At 44.2% G+C, this 16,600-nt stretch overlaps 1 protein-coding gene and 1 long non-coding RNA gene across 2 annotated transcripts; both read left to right on the top strand.

The window, feature by feature from the left end:
• Positions 1 to 288: 288 nt before the first annotated feature.
• Positions 289 to 2,163, top strand: LOC127923429 (uncharacterized). The gene is made up of 3 exons (XR_008114344.1): positions 289 to 347; positions 1,742 to 1,832; positions 2,077 to 2,163. It is a non-coding gene; the product is annotated as an uncharacterized LOC127923429 (long non-coding RNA).
• Positions 2,164 to 3,702: 1,539 nt separating this feature from the next.
• On the top strand, positions 3,703 to 12,878 carry LOC127906099 (WD repeat- and FYVE domain-containing protein 4-like; the record flags this gene model as incomplete). The annotated part of the gene is made up of 4 exons (XM_052507486.1): positions 3,703 to 3,917; positions 11,797 to 11,974; positions 12,175 to 12,406; positions 12,652 to 12,878. Coding segments are annotated over exons 2-4 (531 nt in total), but the record flags the coding sequence as incomplete, so codon positions are not given.
• Positions 12,879 to 16,600: the final 3,722 nt, after the last annotated feature.

Here is a 16,600-nt window from a genome sequence, read left to right on the forward strand (position 1 = left end):
TATTGCTCACTCAATTTCTGGAGCTGTGTGAGACCCCAGTGCTCACCTCCCTCTCTTCCACCTCCAAGCCACCCCTGCCTCCCCCTTTACAGACCTGTATCAGGCTCCTTTCCTACCTGGACCAATTAGCTACAGGGACCCACGCTGCCCTTGAGATGACAGCAGGACATGTGGGAGAGAAGAGAGAGGAGGGAGATGGAGAGACCCAGGGGGTGGTGGTGGAGGAGAGAGGCTGCAGACTGTGCCACCAACCCAACAGACTTTACAGACACCAGAGGATGAACTACCGGGGGATCCAGACCTGCAGGCCACAGCGTCGCTGTTGTCTGCTCTGAGACTAACCACAGGTGGAACTGTTGTTTCTTGTTAAAGAGATACACTATCGTACCAGAGTATCTCTATTTCAATGTCCGTCTATATCTATCTCCCTTTCTATCTCCTTCTCCTTTCCTTCTCATTCTCCCCTCCCTTTCCATCTTCACCTCCCTATATATTACAGTGGTTTTCTTCTAAGCTTTTACAGTGCATTCAGAAAGTATTCAGACCTCAGATCTGGGAAAGGGTACCAAAAAAAATGTCTACAGTATTGAAAGTCCCAAATAACACAGTGGCCTCATTCATTGTTATTTTGGAACAACCAAGATTTTCCTAGAGCTGGCCGCCCAGCTAAACTGAAAAATCGGAGGAGAAGGCCATGGTCACGGAGGTGAAAGAGCTCCAGAGTTCCTCTGTTGAGATGGGAGAACATTCAGAAGGACAACCATCTCTGCAGCACTCCACCAATCAGGCCTTTATGGTAGAGTGGCCAGACGGAAGCCACTCCTCAGTAAAAGGCACATGACAACCCGCTTGGAGTTTTCCAAAAGGTATCGAAAGGTCTCAGACCTTGAGAAACAAGATTCTCTGGTCTGATGAAACCAAGATTGAACTCATTGGGCTGAATGCCAGGCGTCACGTCTTGAAACCAGGCACCAGCCCTACAGCGAAACATGATGGTGGCAGTATCATGGTGTGGGGGGTGTGTCAGCGACAGGGAATGGGAGACTAGTCAGGATCGAGGGAAAGATGAATGGAGCAAAGTACAGAGATCTTTGATGAAAACCTGCTCCAGAGCACTCAGGACCTCATACTGGGGCGAAGGTTTTACCTCCCAACAGGACAACAACGTTAAGCACACAGCCAAGACAAAGCAGGAGTGGCTTCAGGACAAGTGTCTGAATATCCTTGAGTGGCCCAGCCAGAACCCGATCGAACATCTATGGAGAGGCCTGGAAATAGCTGTGCAGATTGAACCTGAAAGAGCTTGAGAGAATCTGCAGAGAAGAATTGGAGAAACTCCCCAAATACAGGTGTGCCAAGCTTGTAGCATCATAACAAAGACAGTCGAGGCTGTAACCACTACCAAAGGTGTTGCAATACTTATGTAAATGTGATATTTCATTTTTTTATTTTGCAAAAATTCTAAAAACCTTTGATTTTTGCTTTGTCATTATGGACTATTATGTGTAAATTGATGTGGGGGAAAAGTATTTAATCAATTTTAAAATAAGGCTGTAATGTATCAAAATGTGGAAAAAGTCAAGGGTCCTGAATACTTTCCGAATGTACTGTATATTCCAGGTTGTTGCATGAGTGTTAATTTCTCTCGTACCCAATCTACCAGAGGCCAAGCAAGATTGCTTCATATTATAATTACGTTATAACTATGTGATACTATGTATCTGTGGGTTAATGGGTTCAGGTTTACCTGTGACCAGACCATACTGTATCCTGGAGCCCTCAGGGTCATCATGACTCTCCTGCCTCATGTCTTTACTGCAGAGGATCCACAGGTAACCTATCAGCAGACCGACTACACTGCTCTGTCATATGCAGGAATCAATTCAGGAATCAGTTAGATTTAATTCACGCTTTATTGCTCTTTCATATTATGTAGAAATCAATTCATTGGAATTCAACTCAGTTCAGTTCAATTGGATTACTCATAGCTCCTCTCTTCTCAGACTGCTTTGCTGTCATTTGAATTTTACTCAATTTGGTTAAATTGAATTCTTCATCACTCCTCCTCTCCCCCAGCTGTCAGTGGAGGTCCAGTACTCAGTAGCCCACCACCTCCAGGTGATGGTAACATCAGAGAAGAACCGGCAGATTGTCTGCAAGGGGTTTAGTGTCCACTCTACTAACCCACTGTCGAAGCATTCTGCTCAGGCCGGACCACCACTATACCTGCCTGACACACGCATCCTGGAGAAAGTCGCCTCACACTCCATGTCCCACATAGACCTCAGGTCAGCTGCTTTTTCTTGGCACCAAGCTTGGGTGTGTATATGTATTAGGCACCAAATGGCAGAAAATGGACTGAAACGGGGAAGGACTATCTGGACACGCGTTTCCGCTTTCTGATTCAATAAGTTTTTAAAACATTGTCCCTGTGTTGATCTCACTACCCACCTTTGAGGAATCTTTTTGTATTTAAAATGGATAGTTCACCCCAAAATCAAAGCTTGACGAATGTTATCTTACCTCTTATTTCCTTCTCCTCCAGGCGTTTCCTGTGTCTTTGTGATCCTCTGATGTGCCAAGCTAACAAAAGTGCTGCCACCTCTGTTCCAGAATCAACACACAATGCCCCTTTTCTCCCTCCAATGGTAAAGATACAGAACTTTTATCTGATTTTAACCATTTAATTTTAGTCCTGCACTAGCACTGTTGATTCAACTAATACGGTCATAATTATATGACCATTTGAATCAGCTGTGCTAATTCTAGAATACATCAAAGAAGTGGACTGGCTAGGGGTAGTCGAGAGTAGAGGTTTGGGAAATACTGGTCTAGAGGAAGCAGACAGCATTTGAAATGTTGCATATCTGTGTTCCAAAAAGTTTAGGTTTTAACTTTAGGCCTATACTGTATGTAGTCTTTACATGTAATTCTGTAATTGCTAATGAAATAAACATGGTTGTAATCGTATAATTAATCTCATTTTGCAGGCCACAGCCCAGAGAAGGCAGACAGCTTAACAGATAGTGAGACCACCACTCGCTCCATCATGAAGCGCTCTTTTAGCCTGCTGAGCTCCTCTCCTCCTATTGGCTCTCCTGTCGGCCAGCCCCTCCCCTGCACCAAATCATTAGCCTAGTCTCTATGACGTCACCAAGGAGCTTCCGACCACACCGAGTCTCCACCTCTCCGGCCTTTGTGGAGTTTGATATGACTGAGAGTGGCTATGGGTGAGTCCACTGTACTGGGTAGGTTGGAAGTGGGATTGGTTCTGATAGGTTTGCATAGGATTCCAATGATTCACTAGCCTGATCCCAGATCTGTTTGTGATGTCTTGCCAACTTCTATGGTCATTGTCATACGAAATGTTCTGTTGCTCACCATTGATTTGACAATGACGTGTGTTCTGTGTGTGTGTGCATGTCTGTGTGTGTGTGTTTTCAGATGTCTATTTCTACCATCCCTGGCTACAGTGAAAGGTGTCAATGCTGACTCCATCCCAACAGGGGGATAGGAGGAGGTAAGACAGGAGGAGGGAGTTCACCTAGTACTGTATCAACTATGTTTTACTTTTAACAACTATATGTTTTCCTATTTTACTTGTTTAAATGGATTTGCTTTGAAAATGCTGTATGACCTATGTTTGGTTCACTTTACCTCTGCTTGTCCCCTCTCCTCCTCCTCTTCCATTCAACCAGACTGTCGTGGTTTCCCTCCGGCAGCAGGCCTGTCATATTCCTGCTGGTTCCTGATCAGCAGGTTCAGTTCAGCCTGTGATTCCCACCCGATCTGGCTTCTGTCTGTGGTGCGCCATATGTCCCGTGCCGAACAGCAGTACGTCTGTCTGTCTGTCTCCATCTCAGCCAGCGATGGATGTTTGGTCATCTCAACTGAGGAGGAGCCTTTCACCTTCCTGGGTAAAGACATGCTAAAGAGACATTGGAATGACCTAGACCTGTGCTGTAATGTTTTCTTTGGCACAATATGCTATTTACTAAAAAAAATACAATCCCAAACCAACCTTCTAGACCAGGGGTGTCAAACTCATTTTGGAAGGCCTAGTGTGTGCTGGTTTTCGGTGTTTCCTTTCAATTAAGGCCCAGACAACCAGGTGAGGGGAGTTTCTTACTAATCAATGACATTAATTCATCAATCAAGTCCAAGGAAGGAGCGGAAACCCGCAGACACTTGGGACTCCGTGCAATGAATTAGACATGTGCTTTAGAACAATGTTCCGGCTGAGAGGTGCGCGTGCATGCACTTCCTCCAGGAATGCCACGCAGAAGAAATGCAGTGCCGCACAGAAACGCGAGAGATTGAAATTCTCTGAGTTCGCACCATAAGTTTACACTATGTACACTACCGGTCACATACTCATTCAAGGGTTGTTATTTATTTAGACTATTTTCTACATTTGTAGAATAATAGTGAAGACATCAAAACTATGAAATAACACATATGGAATCATGTTGTAACCAAATAAGTGTTCAACAAATCAACATATATTTTAGATATTTGATTCTTCAATTAGCCACATTTGCCTTGATGACAGCTTTGCACACTCTTGGCATTCTCTCAACCTTTTTGATGATGTATCAATCAATCAAATGTTTTTATTAAGCCCTTTTTACATCAGCCGATGTCACAAAGTGCTATACAGAAACCCAGCCTATAACCCCAAACAGCATCAATTTAGGTGTAGAAGCACGGTGGCTAGGAAAAACTCCCTAGAAAGGCAGGAACCTATGAAGAAACATAGAGAGGAACCAGGCTCTGACGGGTGGCCAGTCCTCTTCTGGCTGTGCCGGTGGAGATTATAACAATACATGGCCAAGATGTTCAAACATTCATAGATGACCAGCAGGGTCAAATAAAAATAAACACAGTGGTTATAATCACAGGGTACAACAGATCAGCACCTCAGGAATAAATGTCAGTTGGCTTTTCATAGCCGATCATTCAGAGTTAGAGACAGCAGGTGCGGTAGAGAGTCGAAAACAACATATCCAGGACAAGTTAGCATGTCCAGTGAACAGGTCAGGGTTCCGTAGCCGCAGGCAGAACAGTTGAAAATGGAGCAGCAGCATGACCAGGTGGACTTGGGACAGCAAGGAGTCATCAGGGCAGGTAGTCCTGAGGCATGGTCCTAGGGATCAGGTCCTCTGGGAGAAAATAAGGAGAAAGAGAGAATTAGAGGGAGCATACTTAAATTCACAAAGGACACCAGATTAGAGGGAGAAATACTCCAGATGTAACAGACTGACCCTAGCCCCCTCGACACGAACTATTGCAGCATAATTACTGGGGGCTGAGACAGGAGGGGTATAACCACACCCAGGCAGGATATAACCACACCCACTTTGCGAAAGCACAGCCCCCATACCACTAGAGGAATATCTTAAACCACCCATTTATAGCCCACAAAGATCTCCCCACGGCACAAACCCGAGGGGGCGCCAACCTGGACAGGAAGATCACGTCATAGCCTCAACCCACTCAAGTGATGCACCCCTCCTTGGGACTGCATGAAAGAGCACCAGTAAGCCAGTGATTCAGTCCCTGTAATAGGGTTAGAGGCAGAGAGTCCCAGTGGAGAGAGGTTGAACCGGCCAGGCAGAGACAGCAAGGATGGTTCGTCGCTCCAGTGCCTTTACGTTCACCTTCACACCCTGGGCCAGTCTACACTTATTCATAGGTCCTACTGAAGAGATGACTCTTCAATAAAGACTTAACGGTCGAGACCGAGTCTGCTTCTCTCACATGGATAGGCAGACAATTCCATTAAAATGGAGCTCTGTTTTAGAAAGCCCTGCCTCCAGCTGTTTGCTTACAAATTCTAGGGATAATAAGGAGGCCTGCTACTTGTTACAGTAGCGTACATGTAGAGCATTGCAGTAGTCTAATCTAGAAGTGATTAAAGCATGGATTAACTTTTCTGTATCATTTTTGGACAGAAATATTTGATTTTGCAATGTTACGTAGATGAAAAAAGCTGTCCTTGAAACAGTCTTGATATGTTCATCAAAAGAGACCAGAGTCCAGAGTAACACCAAGGTCCTTCACAGTTTTATTTAAGACGACTGTACAACCATCAAGATTAATTGTCAGATCCAACAGAAGATCTCTTTGTTTCTTTGGACCTAGAACTCGCATCTCAGTTTTGTCTGAGTTTAAAAGTAAAACATTTTCCCCATCCACTTCCTTAGGTCTGAAATACAGGCTAATCCAGGTAGGGCAATTTTGGTGCTTCACTATGTTTCATTGAAATGTATCGTCCTCACAGCAGTGAAAGGTGGAAGTTGGAGGGCGTCTGGAAGGGCATCTTGGAATCTTTGGGTTGTCTGAGAATTTATAGCACGGCTTTTGATGATCCTTGGTTGGGGCCTGAACAGATTATTTGTTGTGATTGTAACCATAATACAATGGTGGTCTAATAGTCCAGGATTATGAGGAAAAAGATTTAGATCCACAATATTTATTCCACGGGACAAAACTAGGTCCAGAGTATGACTGTGGCAGTGAGTAGGTACGGAGAAATGTTGGACAAAACCGACTGAGTTGATGATGCCTCCAAAAGCCTTTTGGAGTGGGTCTGTGAACTTTTCCATGTGAATATTAAAGTCACCAAAAATGTGAATATTATCTGCCATGACTACAAGGTCCGATAGCAATTCAGGGAACTCAGTGAGGAACACTGTATACGGCCCAGGAGGCCTGTAAACAGTAGCTATACAAGGTGATTGAGTAGGCTGCATATATCTCATAATTAGAAGCTCAAAAAGACGAAAACAGTATATAAAAAAATATATATATTTGGTATTTTAAATGTTACACAGGGGATATGGTCACTATTGTAGGAGGAGGAGAGGCCTCATATTACACAGTAAATTCATCATGCTTTAAAGCCATGTTTCAGTCAGGCCAATCACATCAAGATTATAATCAGTCATTATTTCATGGACTATAACTGCCTTGGAAGTGAGGGATGTAAACATTAAGTAGCTCTATTTTGAAATGTGAGATATTACAATCTCTTTCAATAATGACATGAATGGAAGAGGTCTTTATTCCAGTGAGATTGCTATGTTTAGCCATGTTTAGTTTTGCCCAACCGAGATCGAGGCACAGTCACTGCCTGCTGCCTGGCCTGCACCCTATTTCATTGTGGAGCTCGAGGAGTTAGAGCCCTGGCTATGTTCATAGATAAGATGAGAGCACCCCTCCAGCTAGGATGGAGTCCGTCACTCCTCAGCAGGCCAGGCGTGTTCCTGTTTGTGGGGTGAGTCCCAGATAGAGGGCCAATTATCTACAAATTCTATCTTTTGGGAGGGACAGAAAACAATTTTCAACCAGCGATTGAGTTGTGAGACTCTGCTGTAGAGCTCATCACTCCCCTAACTGGGAGGGGGCCAGAGTCAATTACTCGATGCCGAAACATCTTTCTAGCTGACTTACACGCTGAGGCTATGATGTGCTTGGTGACCGCTGACTGTTTCATCCTAATATCATTGTTGCCGATGTGGATAACAATATCCCTATACTCTCTCTACACTGGCAGATGGGATGGTAGCGTCCCACCTGGCCAACATCGGTGAAATTGCAGAGCGTGAAATTCAAACTACAGAATTATAAATATTTAACTTTCATAAAATCACAAGTGTAATACATTCTTGTTAATCCAGCCACTGTGTCAGATTTCAAAAGGCTTTATGGCGAAAGCACACCATGCTATTATCTGAGGACAGATCATACAAAAGCACAAAAAAACATATTTCAACCAGGCAGGTGCGCTACGAAAGTCAGAATTAGCGAAATAATAAATGCCTTACCTTTGATGCTCTTCTTCTGTTGGCACTCCAAAGGTCCCAGATACATCACAAATGGTCCTTTTGTTTGATAATGTCCTTCTTTAAATCCATAAAAACTCAGTTTAGCTGGTGTGCTTTCCTTCCATCAAAATGCATACAAAATGAATCCTAAACGTTAATAATAAACTTTTCCAAAAAAGTCAAACAACGTTTATAATCTCACTTTAGTGTTTTCTATCCAAATCTCCCAATTATATGCATATCCTAGCTTCTGAGCCTGAGTAACAGGCACGGTTTTCATCCGGATAGAAAATACGCTTTTCATCCGGATAGAAAATACTGCCCCTTACCCAAGAGAGGTTAACCAGCACCATCTTCAGATTACCCTTAACCCGGTAGCCTTACCTTCTGGTAAAACAGTGACTAAATGCCGGATGATTCTTTTTAAATCTAATACTGCGGTTAATGGAGTCGCCAATGACTAGGGTTTTCAATTTGTCAGAGCTAATGGTGGGAGGCTTATGGCCTCCGTAACGGGAGGAGGAGAGACCAGAGAAGGCTCGGCCTCTGACTCCGACTCGTTGCTTAAACCTCTTAGAACTCCCCATCCCGGATCCGGGATCGTGACTACAGCTCAAGCTCATTACCATAACGCACAATGCAAAAAAAATATTCTTAGAAATATTTACCCTCCACACATTAACAAGTCCAATAGCTCAAATGAAAGATAAACACCTTGTTCATCTACCCAGCAAGTCAGATTTCTAAAATGTTTTACGGCGAAAACATAGCACATATTTATATTAGATCACCACCGAAACAAAAGACAAGCGGCGGCCATTTTGTCCCAGAAAAAATTAAATTTAAAGTAGGATTAAAAAATAAATAATTCACTAACCTTTTGAAAATCTTCATCAGATGACAGTATTTATTTTTTCAATAATATGCCATTTATATCCATAAATCTCTGTTTTTTTATTATAATTTTTTTTTACCTTCATTTTACTAGGCAAGTCAGTTAAGAACAAATTCTTATTTTCAATGACGGCCTAGGAACAGTGGGTTAAATGCCTGTTCAGGGGCAGAACGACAGATTTGTCAGCTCGGGGATTCGAGCTTGCAACCTTTCGGTTACTAGTCCAACGCTCTAACCACCCTGCCGCCCCAATGACGACATTTCAAAAATGCTACTCAAATGTCAGGAGAAATGATGATAGCTCCGACAGATAACGTCAGATAACAAGCAATAAACATGACTAAATATACATGTTCTACATATATTTACAAAGATACACTTCTTCTTAATGCAACCGCTGTATTACAATTATTTTTCACCTTACAGACATCGTTCACTGGGCTATACTATGAGTCGGGCGCTCCAGATATTAGCAGTATGTCTCCTCTACGTTTGGAGTCCACAGAAACCCAAAATAACCACATAAATATTCCCTTACCTTTGATGTTCTTCCATCAGAAGACGTAGAAGGAGTCATACTTACCCAATACATCGTTTGGTTTCACGTTGTGTGTCTCTGTATTAGTACATGTTAACAGCTTCGGCTGAAATGCATCCAAACTGACTTCTGGTCCAGCACTCTTGCACATCAAAACTTCCAATTTACATATTATATGTCCACTAAACTGGTCAAACAATGTGAAAAATCGAGTTTTATGATGTTTTTAGCATGTAGAACAAAGATCAGCGCGAACAGACAATCCGACTTCAAATGCTGGATCATGGAAAAGAACGTACTCCAAATCGGCGCGCGCAATAGAGTGCCTGTTTTTCAGAGGGACACGAGCAATTTCGCCCGCCAAACGTCGAGGGCTCGTGGGATTCTCACAATGAACGTGCCATTTGAAAGCAGGCATCGCGCTGAAGAGATAGAGACTGGATCGGCAGCTGCCTGGGAAGGGTGGGGGCCATGACGTCAAAAGTTGACCCAACTTTTCTCTTCACAAGAGAGTTTGGGAGAAAGGCTGCCCTGAGAGTTCTGCTGTACATACAAGCAGTAATTTAAACGGTTTTAGAAACTTTAGAGTGTTTTCTATTCAATAATATTTTTATATGCATATATTAGCAATTTTGGGAAAAAATATTTTCAGTTTACTATGGGCACGCACTTTCTCCAACGGGAGCAGTATAGAGGGTAGTCTTAAGAGGTTTTAATGAGGAGAACCAGTTGATAGTATCTGTCGGCTGAATGAGCAGCACTGGTTGAGCATTCCTACAGCACTTCCTTCCAGAAGCCATGAGAAACTTGTCCGGCTGCGGGGGACTGTGAGGGGATTTATACTCCTATCTGTACTTACTGGTGGCACAGATGCTGTTTCGTCCTTTTCTACACTTAAATTACCCTTGCCTAACAATTGCGTCTGAAGCTGGGCTTGCAGCATGGCTATCCTCACCATAAGGTGATCGTTCTCCTGTGTATTTTTTATTTCACCTTTATTTAACCAGGTAGGCTAGTTGAGAACAAGTTCTCATTTGCAACTGTAACCAAGATAAAGCAAAGCAGCTCAACACATACAACAACACAGAGTTACACATGGAATAAACAAACACACAGTCAATAATACAGTATAAAAAGTCTACACACAGTATGTGCAAATAAGGTAGGATAAGGCAATAAATAGGCCATGCTGGCGAAGTAATTGCAGTATAACAATTAAACAATGAAATAATAGATGCGCAGAAGATTAATGTGCAAGTAGAGATACTGGGGTGCAAAGGAGCAAGATTAAATAAATAAATAAATAAATACAGTATGGGAATGAGGAAGTTGGATGGGCTGTTTACAGATGGGCTATGTACAGGTGCAGTGATCTGTGAGCTGCTCTGACAGCTGGTGCTTAAAGCTAGTGAGGGAGATATGAGTCTCCAACTTCAGTGATTTTTGCAGTTTGTTCCAGTCATTGGCAGCAGAGAACTAGAAGGAAAGGCAGCCAAAGGAAGAAATGGCTTTGGGGGTGACCAATGAGATATACCTGCTGGAGCGCGTGCTATGGGTGGGTGCTGCTATGGTGACCAGTGAGCTGAGATTACCTAGCAGAGACTTGTAGATGACCTGGAGCCAGTGGGTTTTGGCGATGAAGTGTGAAGCGAGGGGCCAGCCAGCAAGAGCATACAGGTCGCAGTGGTGGGTAGTATATGGGGCTTTGGTGACAAAACGGTTGGCACTGTGATAGACTGCATCCAATTTGTTGAGAGGAGTGTTGGAGGCGAATTTGTAAATGACATCCCTGAAGTCTAGGATCGGTAGGATGGTCAGTTTTACAAGGGTATGTTTGGCAGCATGAGTGAAGGATGCTTTGTTGCGAAATAGGAAACCGATTGTGGATTTAATTTTGGATTGGAGATGCTTAATGTGAGTCTGGAATGAAAGTTTACAGTCTCACCAGACACCTAGGTATTTTTATTTTTTTATTTCACCTTTATTTAACCAGGTAGGATAGTTGAGAACAAGTTCTCATTTGCAACTGCGACCTGGCCAAGATAAAGCAAAGCAGTGTGAACAGACAACACAGAGTTACACATGGAGTAAACAATTAACAAGTCAATAACACAGTAGGAAAAAAAGTCTATATACATTGTGTGCAAAAGGCATGAGGAGGTAGGCGAATAATTACAATTTTGCAGATTAACACTGGAGTGATAAATGATCAGATGGTCAAGTACAGGTAGAGATATAGGCACTCTGAAATTTGAAAGGATTTGATTGGTATAAACATTATGATATAACTTCCAACTATCTTATGACAGGGCAAGGAAGAGAGATTACCACCTGTCAAATTCTCTCAGATATCCACAAGTGGTCTAGGGGTCAATTTGGGATTGGGGCTATGATTGCTCTGAATTACCTAATTTTAGAAAGATTTAGCAAAAGGTGGATTTTTGTATTTTTAGTTTATTACTGTTTGATCTGGACTGCAACTCCTTCTGTGATTGATTGATTGTTGTATAATTGATTGATGTATTAATTGCCAGATATGATGGAGCCAGAGGTGCGGACCCCAGCCCACTGCCAGGTTCTCTGAGGTTCAAATGCTCCAGTCAGCTGATCCCAGGTCAGTGGCACCATCTGGCCATTGTCATGGCGAAGGACGTGAAGAAGAGCTGTAAGGTCACGGCCCACCTCAATGGGAAACTGGTGGGAGCAGCAAAGGTACAGGAGTAGGACAGAGTAAATTCATCCATTTTACATTGAAAGACTTCTGTTGTGTTGGAGGCCATTGGCGATTTTTCCGCTGCTGTTGTGATTTTTAGCTGTAGCTCATGTCATTGGTTGAAGTACTGTCTACTCCCTTACTCACTCTGTGCTGTGAAAATGCAGAGAACTCTCTATGTGTTCTGATTCGCTGTCAGATGCTGTACATCCAACCGTTCCCGGGTCAGTACATTTCCATGGAACCCACGGCGGTGATTGACGTGTGTGCCTTCATTGGAACGCCGTCTATATGGAAACAGCACGCTTCGTTGGTGTGGCGCGTCGGGCCCACCTACCTGTTTGAGGAAGTGCTGAGTCCAGGGGCTGTAGGAGTCATCTACAGCCAGGGAACAGCCTACTTGGGAAACTACCTGGCTCTACGCAACACAGGTGTTTGTCTGATCATTAACTGGCCATGGACTCAAGACCGTGTAGTCAATTTACTTAAAGCTTGCAGATACTGTATAACACATTATGATTCCTTTAGCATCTACGACCCCTTATAATCTATTAGAATCATCTCATGATGACTTTGACTATATGCCAGCCATTTTGAGTCAGTTGTGTTTCCAGAAATAGTTTGACCAGGATTTGTGTCTGACAATGTAATTCTGTAATTCTATGTGTTCATCTAGGCTCTGGCCCAGACCCCCTCCCTTTCAGGCTGGTCTCTGAGGAGAGGATCTCATTTGGCATCAACCCGGCTGTAGCAACTTTAACCACGGTAGCAGAGATACGAGAAAGCTACAACGAGGTGGACTGCCGTCTCATCGCCAAAGAGGTAAAGAGGGTCCAGCGCTGTCTTCATGATGCCCGATCAGAAATACGGGGTCCTACTAATCACCTAAACAACCACAAACAGGTACCCCAATCAACCACATTTAACATTTACATTACATTTAAGTAATTTAGCAGACGCTCTTATCCAGAGCGACTTACAAGTGGTGCATTCACCTTATGACATCCAGTGGAACAGCCACTTTACAATAGTGCATCTAAATCTTTTAAGGGGGGTGAGAAGGATTACTTTATCCTATCCTAGGTATTCCTTAAAGAGGTGGGGTTTCAGGTGTCTCCGGAAGGTGGTGATTGACTCCGCTGTCCTGGCGTCGTGAGGGAGTTTGTTCCACCATTGGGGGGCCAGAGCAGCGAACAGTTTGACTGGGCTGAGCGGGAACTGTACTTCCTCAGTGGTAGGGAGGCGAGCAGGCCAGAGGTGGATGAACGCAGTGCCCTTGTTTGGGTGTAGGGCCTGATCAGAGCCTGGAGGTACTGAGGTGCCGTTCCCCTCACAGCTCCGTAGGCAAGCACCATGGTCTTGTAGCGGATGCGAGCTTCAACTGGAAGCCAGTGGAGAGAGCGGAGGAGCGGGGTGACGTGAGAGAACTTGGGAAGGTTGAACACCAGACGGGCTGCGGCGTTCTGGATGAGTTGTAGGGGTTTAATGGCACAGGCAGGGAGCCCAGCCAACAGCGAGTTGCAGTAATCCAGATGGGAGATGACAAGTGCCTGGATTAGGACCTGCGCCGCTTCCTGTGTGAGGCAGGGTCGTACTCTGCGGATGTTGTAGAGCATGAACCTACAGGAACGGGCCACCACCTTGATGTTAGTTGAGAACGACAGGGTGTTGTCCAGGATCACGCCAAGGTTCTTAGCGCTCTGGGAGGAGGACACAATGGAGTTGTCAACCGTGATGGCGAGATCATGGAACGGGCAGTCCTTCCCGGGAGGAAGAGCAGCTCCGTCTTGCCGAGGTTCAGCTTGAGGTGGTGATCCGTCATCCACACTGATATGTCTGCCAGACATGCAGAGATGCGATTTGCCACCTGGTCATCAGAAGGGGGAAACCACAAACAGGTAACGCAAACAACCCCAAACAACCACAAAAAGTTACCCCAAAAAAACTAAAACGACCACAAACAACCCGAAACATACCTAAACAACCACAAACAATGAGAAGCATCCAACTGCAGATATGCGTGCTGAGGCCACCTGCCGGGTAGTCCAGAAAGATGGTTGAATAAATTCAGGATTTCCTGAACATAAACTACTTCTCTTAAGGGAGTCTGGGATTTCTTCGTTCCAGGGCTTCTGCTTCTCGCTTAAGTAATTAGGCTAAGCACAGCACAGATTGGTTGGTCCGACAACTGTCGCGGGTACGCAACATTCAAAAAGGTCCTCATGTTGATGACAGAAAAAAAAATCAAATATGGAGTCAAACGACAGAGTTCAATATTTCAAGTCTAGAACAAGAAACAATTGTAACAACATACAATGAATATGTTCACAAATTTACTACGGATGTAATTCACCGATACACATTGGTCCCTGATTCAAATGTTTAAGATATGACTGCATTGGACCCCAAGAAAATAGATTCAAACATTATGAATCATTGATTTTGCTCATATTACTTTCTTTCTATCTAGTGAAAAATGCCTAATCTTTTGTGACAACTGATGCACCCTGTCCTTCAGTGTCAAACTAAGTATGTAGTTGTGTTGACAGTCATTGATATTCAAGTCATTTTGCATCCCGAACAGCCCTAAGGAATGTCAGTAGCCTAGTCAAACTACGCACTGTGACAAGCTTCATGCTCTGACCAAGGTGGTAGGCGGTCTGTTTCTTGCACATACAGTTGGACCCGCTATTTCTGAAACTATCTGCCGCCATTGTCGCAACCCCTATTACCAGCCTGTTCAACCTCTCTTTCATATCGTCTGAGATCCCCAAGGATTGAAAGCTGCCGCAGTCATCCCCCTCTTCAAAGGGGAGACACCCTGGACCCAAACTGCTATAGACCTATATCCATCCTGCCCTGCCTATCTAAGGTCTTCGAAAGCCAAGTCAACAAACAGGTCACTGACCATCTCGAATCCCACCGTACCTTCTCCGCTGTGCAATCTGGTTTCCGAGCCGGTCACGGGTGCACCTCAGCCACACTCAAGGTACTAAATGATATCATAACCGCCATCGATAAAAGACAGTACTGTGCAGCCGTCTTCATCGACCTCGCCAAGGCTTTCGACTCTGTCAATCACCAAATTCTTATCAGCAGACTCAACAGCCTCGGTTTTTCGGATGACTGCCTTGCCTGGTTCACCAATTACTTTGCAGACAGAGTTCAGTGTGTCAAATCGGAGGGCATGCTGTCCGGTCCTCTGGCAGTCTCTATGGGGGTGCCACAGGGTTCAATTCTCGGGCCGACTCTTTTCTCTGTATATATCAATGATGTTGCTCTTGCTGCGGGCGATTCCCTGATCCACCTCTACGCAGACGACACCATTCTATATACTTTCGGCCCGTCATTGGACACTGTGCTATCAAACCTCCAAACGAGCTTCAATGCCATACAGCACTCCTTCCGTGGCCTCCAACTGCTCTTAAACGCGAGTAAAACCAAATGCATGCTTTTCAACCGATCGCTGCCTGCACCCGCATGCCCGACTAGCATCACCACCCTGGATGGTTCCGACCTTGAATATGTGGACATCTATAAGTACCTAGGTGTCTGGCTAGACTGCAAACTCTCCTTCCAGACTCATCAAACATCTCCAATCAAAAATCAAATCCAGAGTCGGCTTTCTATTCCGCAACAAAGCCTCCTTCACTCACGCTGCCAAGCTTACCCTAGTAAAACTGACTATCCTACCGATCCTCGACTTCGGCGATGTCATCTACAAAATGGCTTCCAACACTCTACTCAGCAAACTGGATGCAGTCTATCACAGTGCCATCCGTTTTGTCACTAAAGCACCTTATACCACCCACCACTGCGACTTGTATGCTCTAGTCGGCTGGCCCTCACTACATATTCGTCGCCAGACCCACTGGCTCAGGTCATCTACAAGTCCATGCTAGGTAAAAGCTCCGCCTTATCTCAGTTCACTGGTCACGATGGCAACACCCATCCGTAGCACGCGCTCCAGCAGGTGTATCTCACTGATCATCCCTAAAGCCAACACCTCATTTGGCCGCCTTTCGTTCAGTACTCTGCTGCCTGTGACTGGAACGAATGCAAAAATCGCTGAAGTTGGAGACTTTTATCTCCCTCACCAACTTCAAACATCAGCTATCCGAGCAGCTAACCGATCGCTGCAGCTGTACATAGTCTATAGGTAAATAGCTCACCCTTTTTCACCTACCTCATTCCCATACTGTTTTTATACTGTTTTTATTTATTTACTTTTCTGCTCTTTTGCACACCAATATCTCTACCTGTACATGCCCATCTGATCATTTATCACTCCAGTGTTAATCTGCAAAATTGTATTATTCGCCTACCTCCTCATGCCTTTTGCACACATTGTATATAGACTGCCCATTTTTTGTCTACTGTGTTATTGACTTGCTAATTGTTTAATAATAATAATAATATATAATAATAATATATGCCATTTAGCTGACGCTTTTATCCAAAGCGACTTACAGTCATGTGTGCATACATTCTACGTTTACTCCATGTGTTGCAACTCTGTGTTGTCTGTTCATACTGCTATGCTTTATCTTGGCCAGGTCGCAGTTGCAAATGAGAACTTGTTCTCAACTAGCCTACCTGGTTAAATAAGGTGAAATAAATAAATA

The sequence above is a fragment of the Oncorhynchus keta genome, unplaced genomic scaffold (genome assembly GCF_023373465.1).
Source record: "Oncorhynchus keta strain PuntledgeMale-10-30-2019 unplaced genomic scaffold, Oket_V2 Un_contig_2968_pilon_pilon, whole genome shotgun sequence".
NCBI lineage: Eukaryota > Metazoa > Chordata > Actinopteri > Salmoniformes > Salmonidae > Oncorhynchus > Oncorhynchus keta.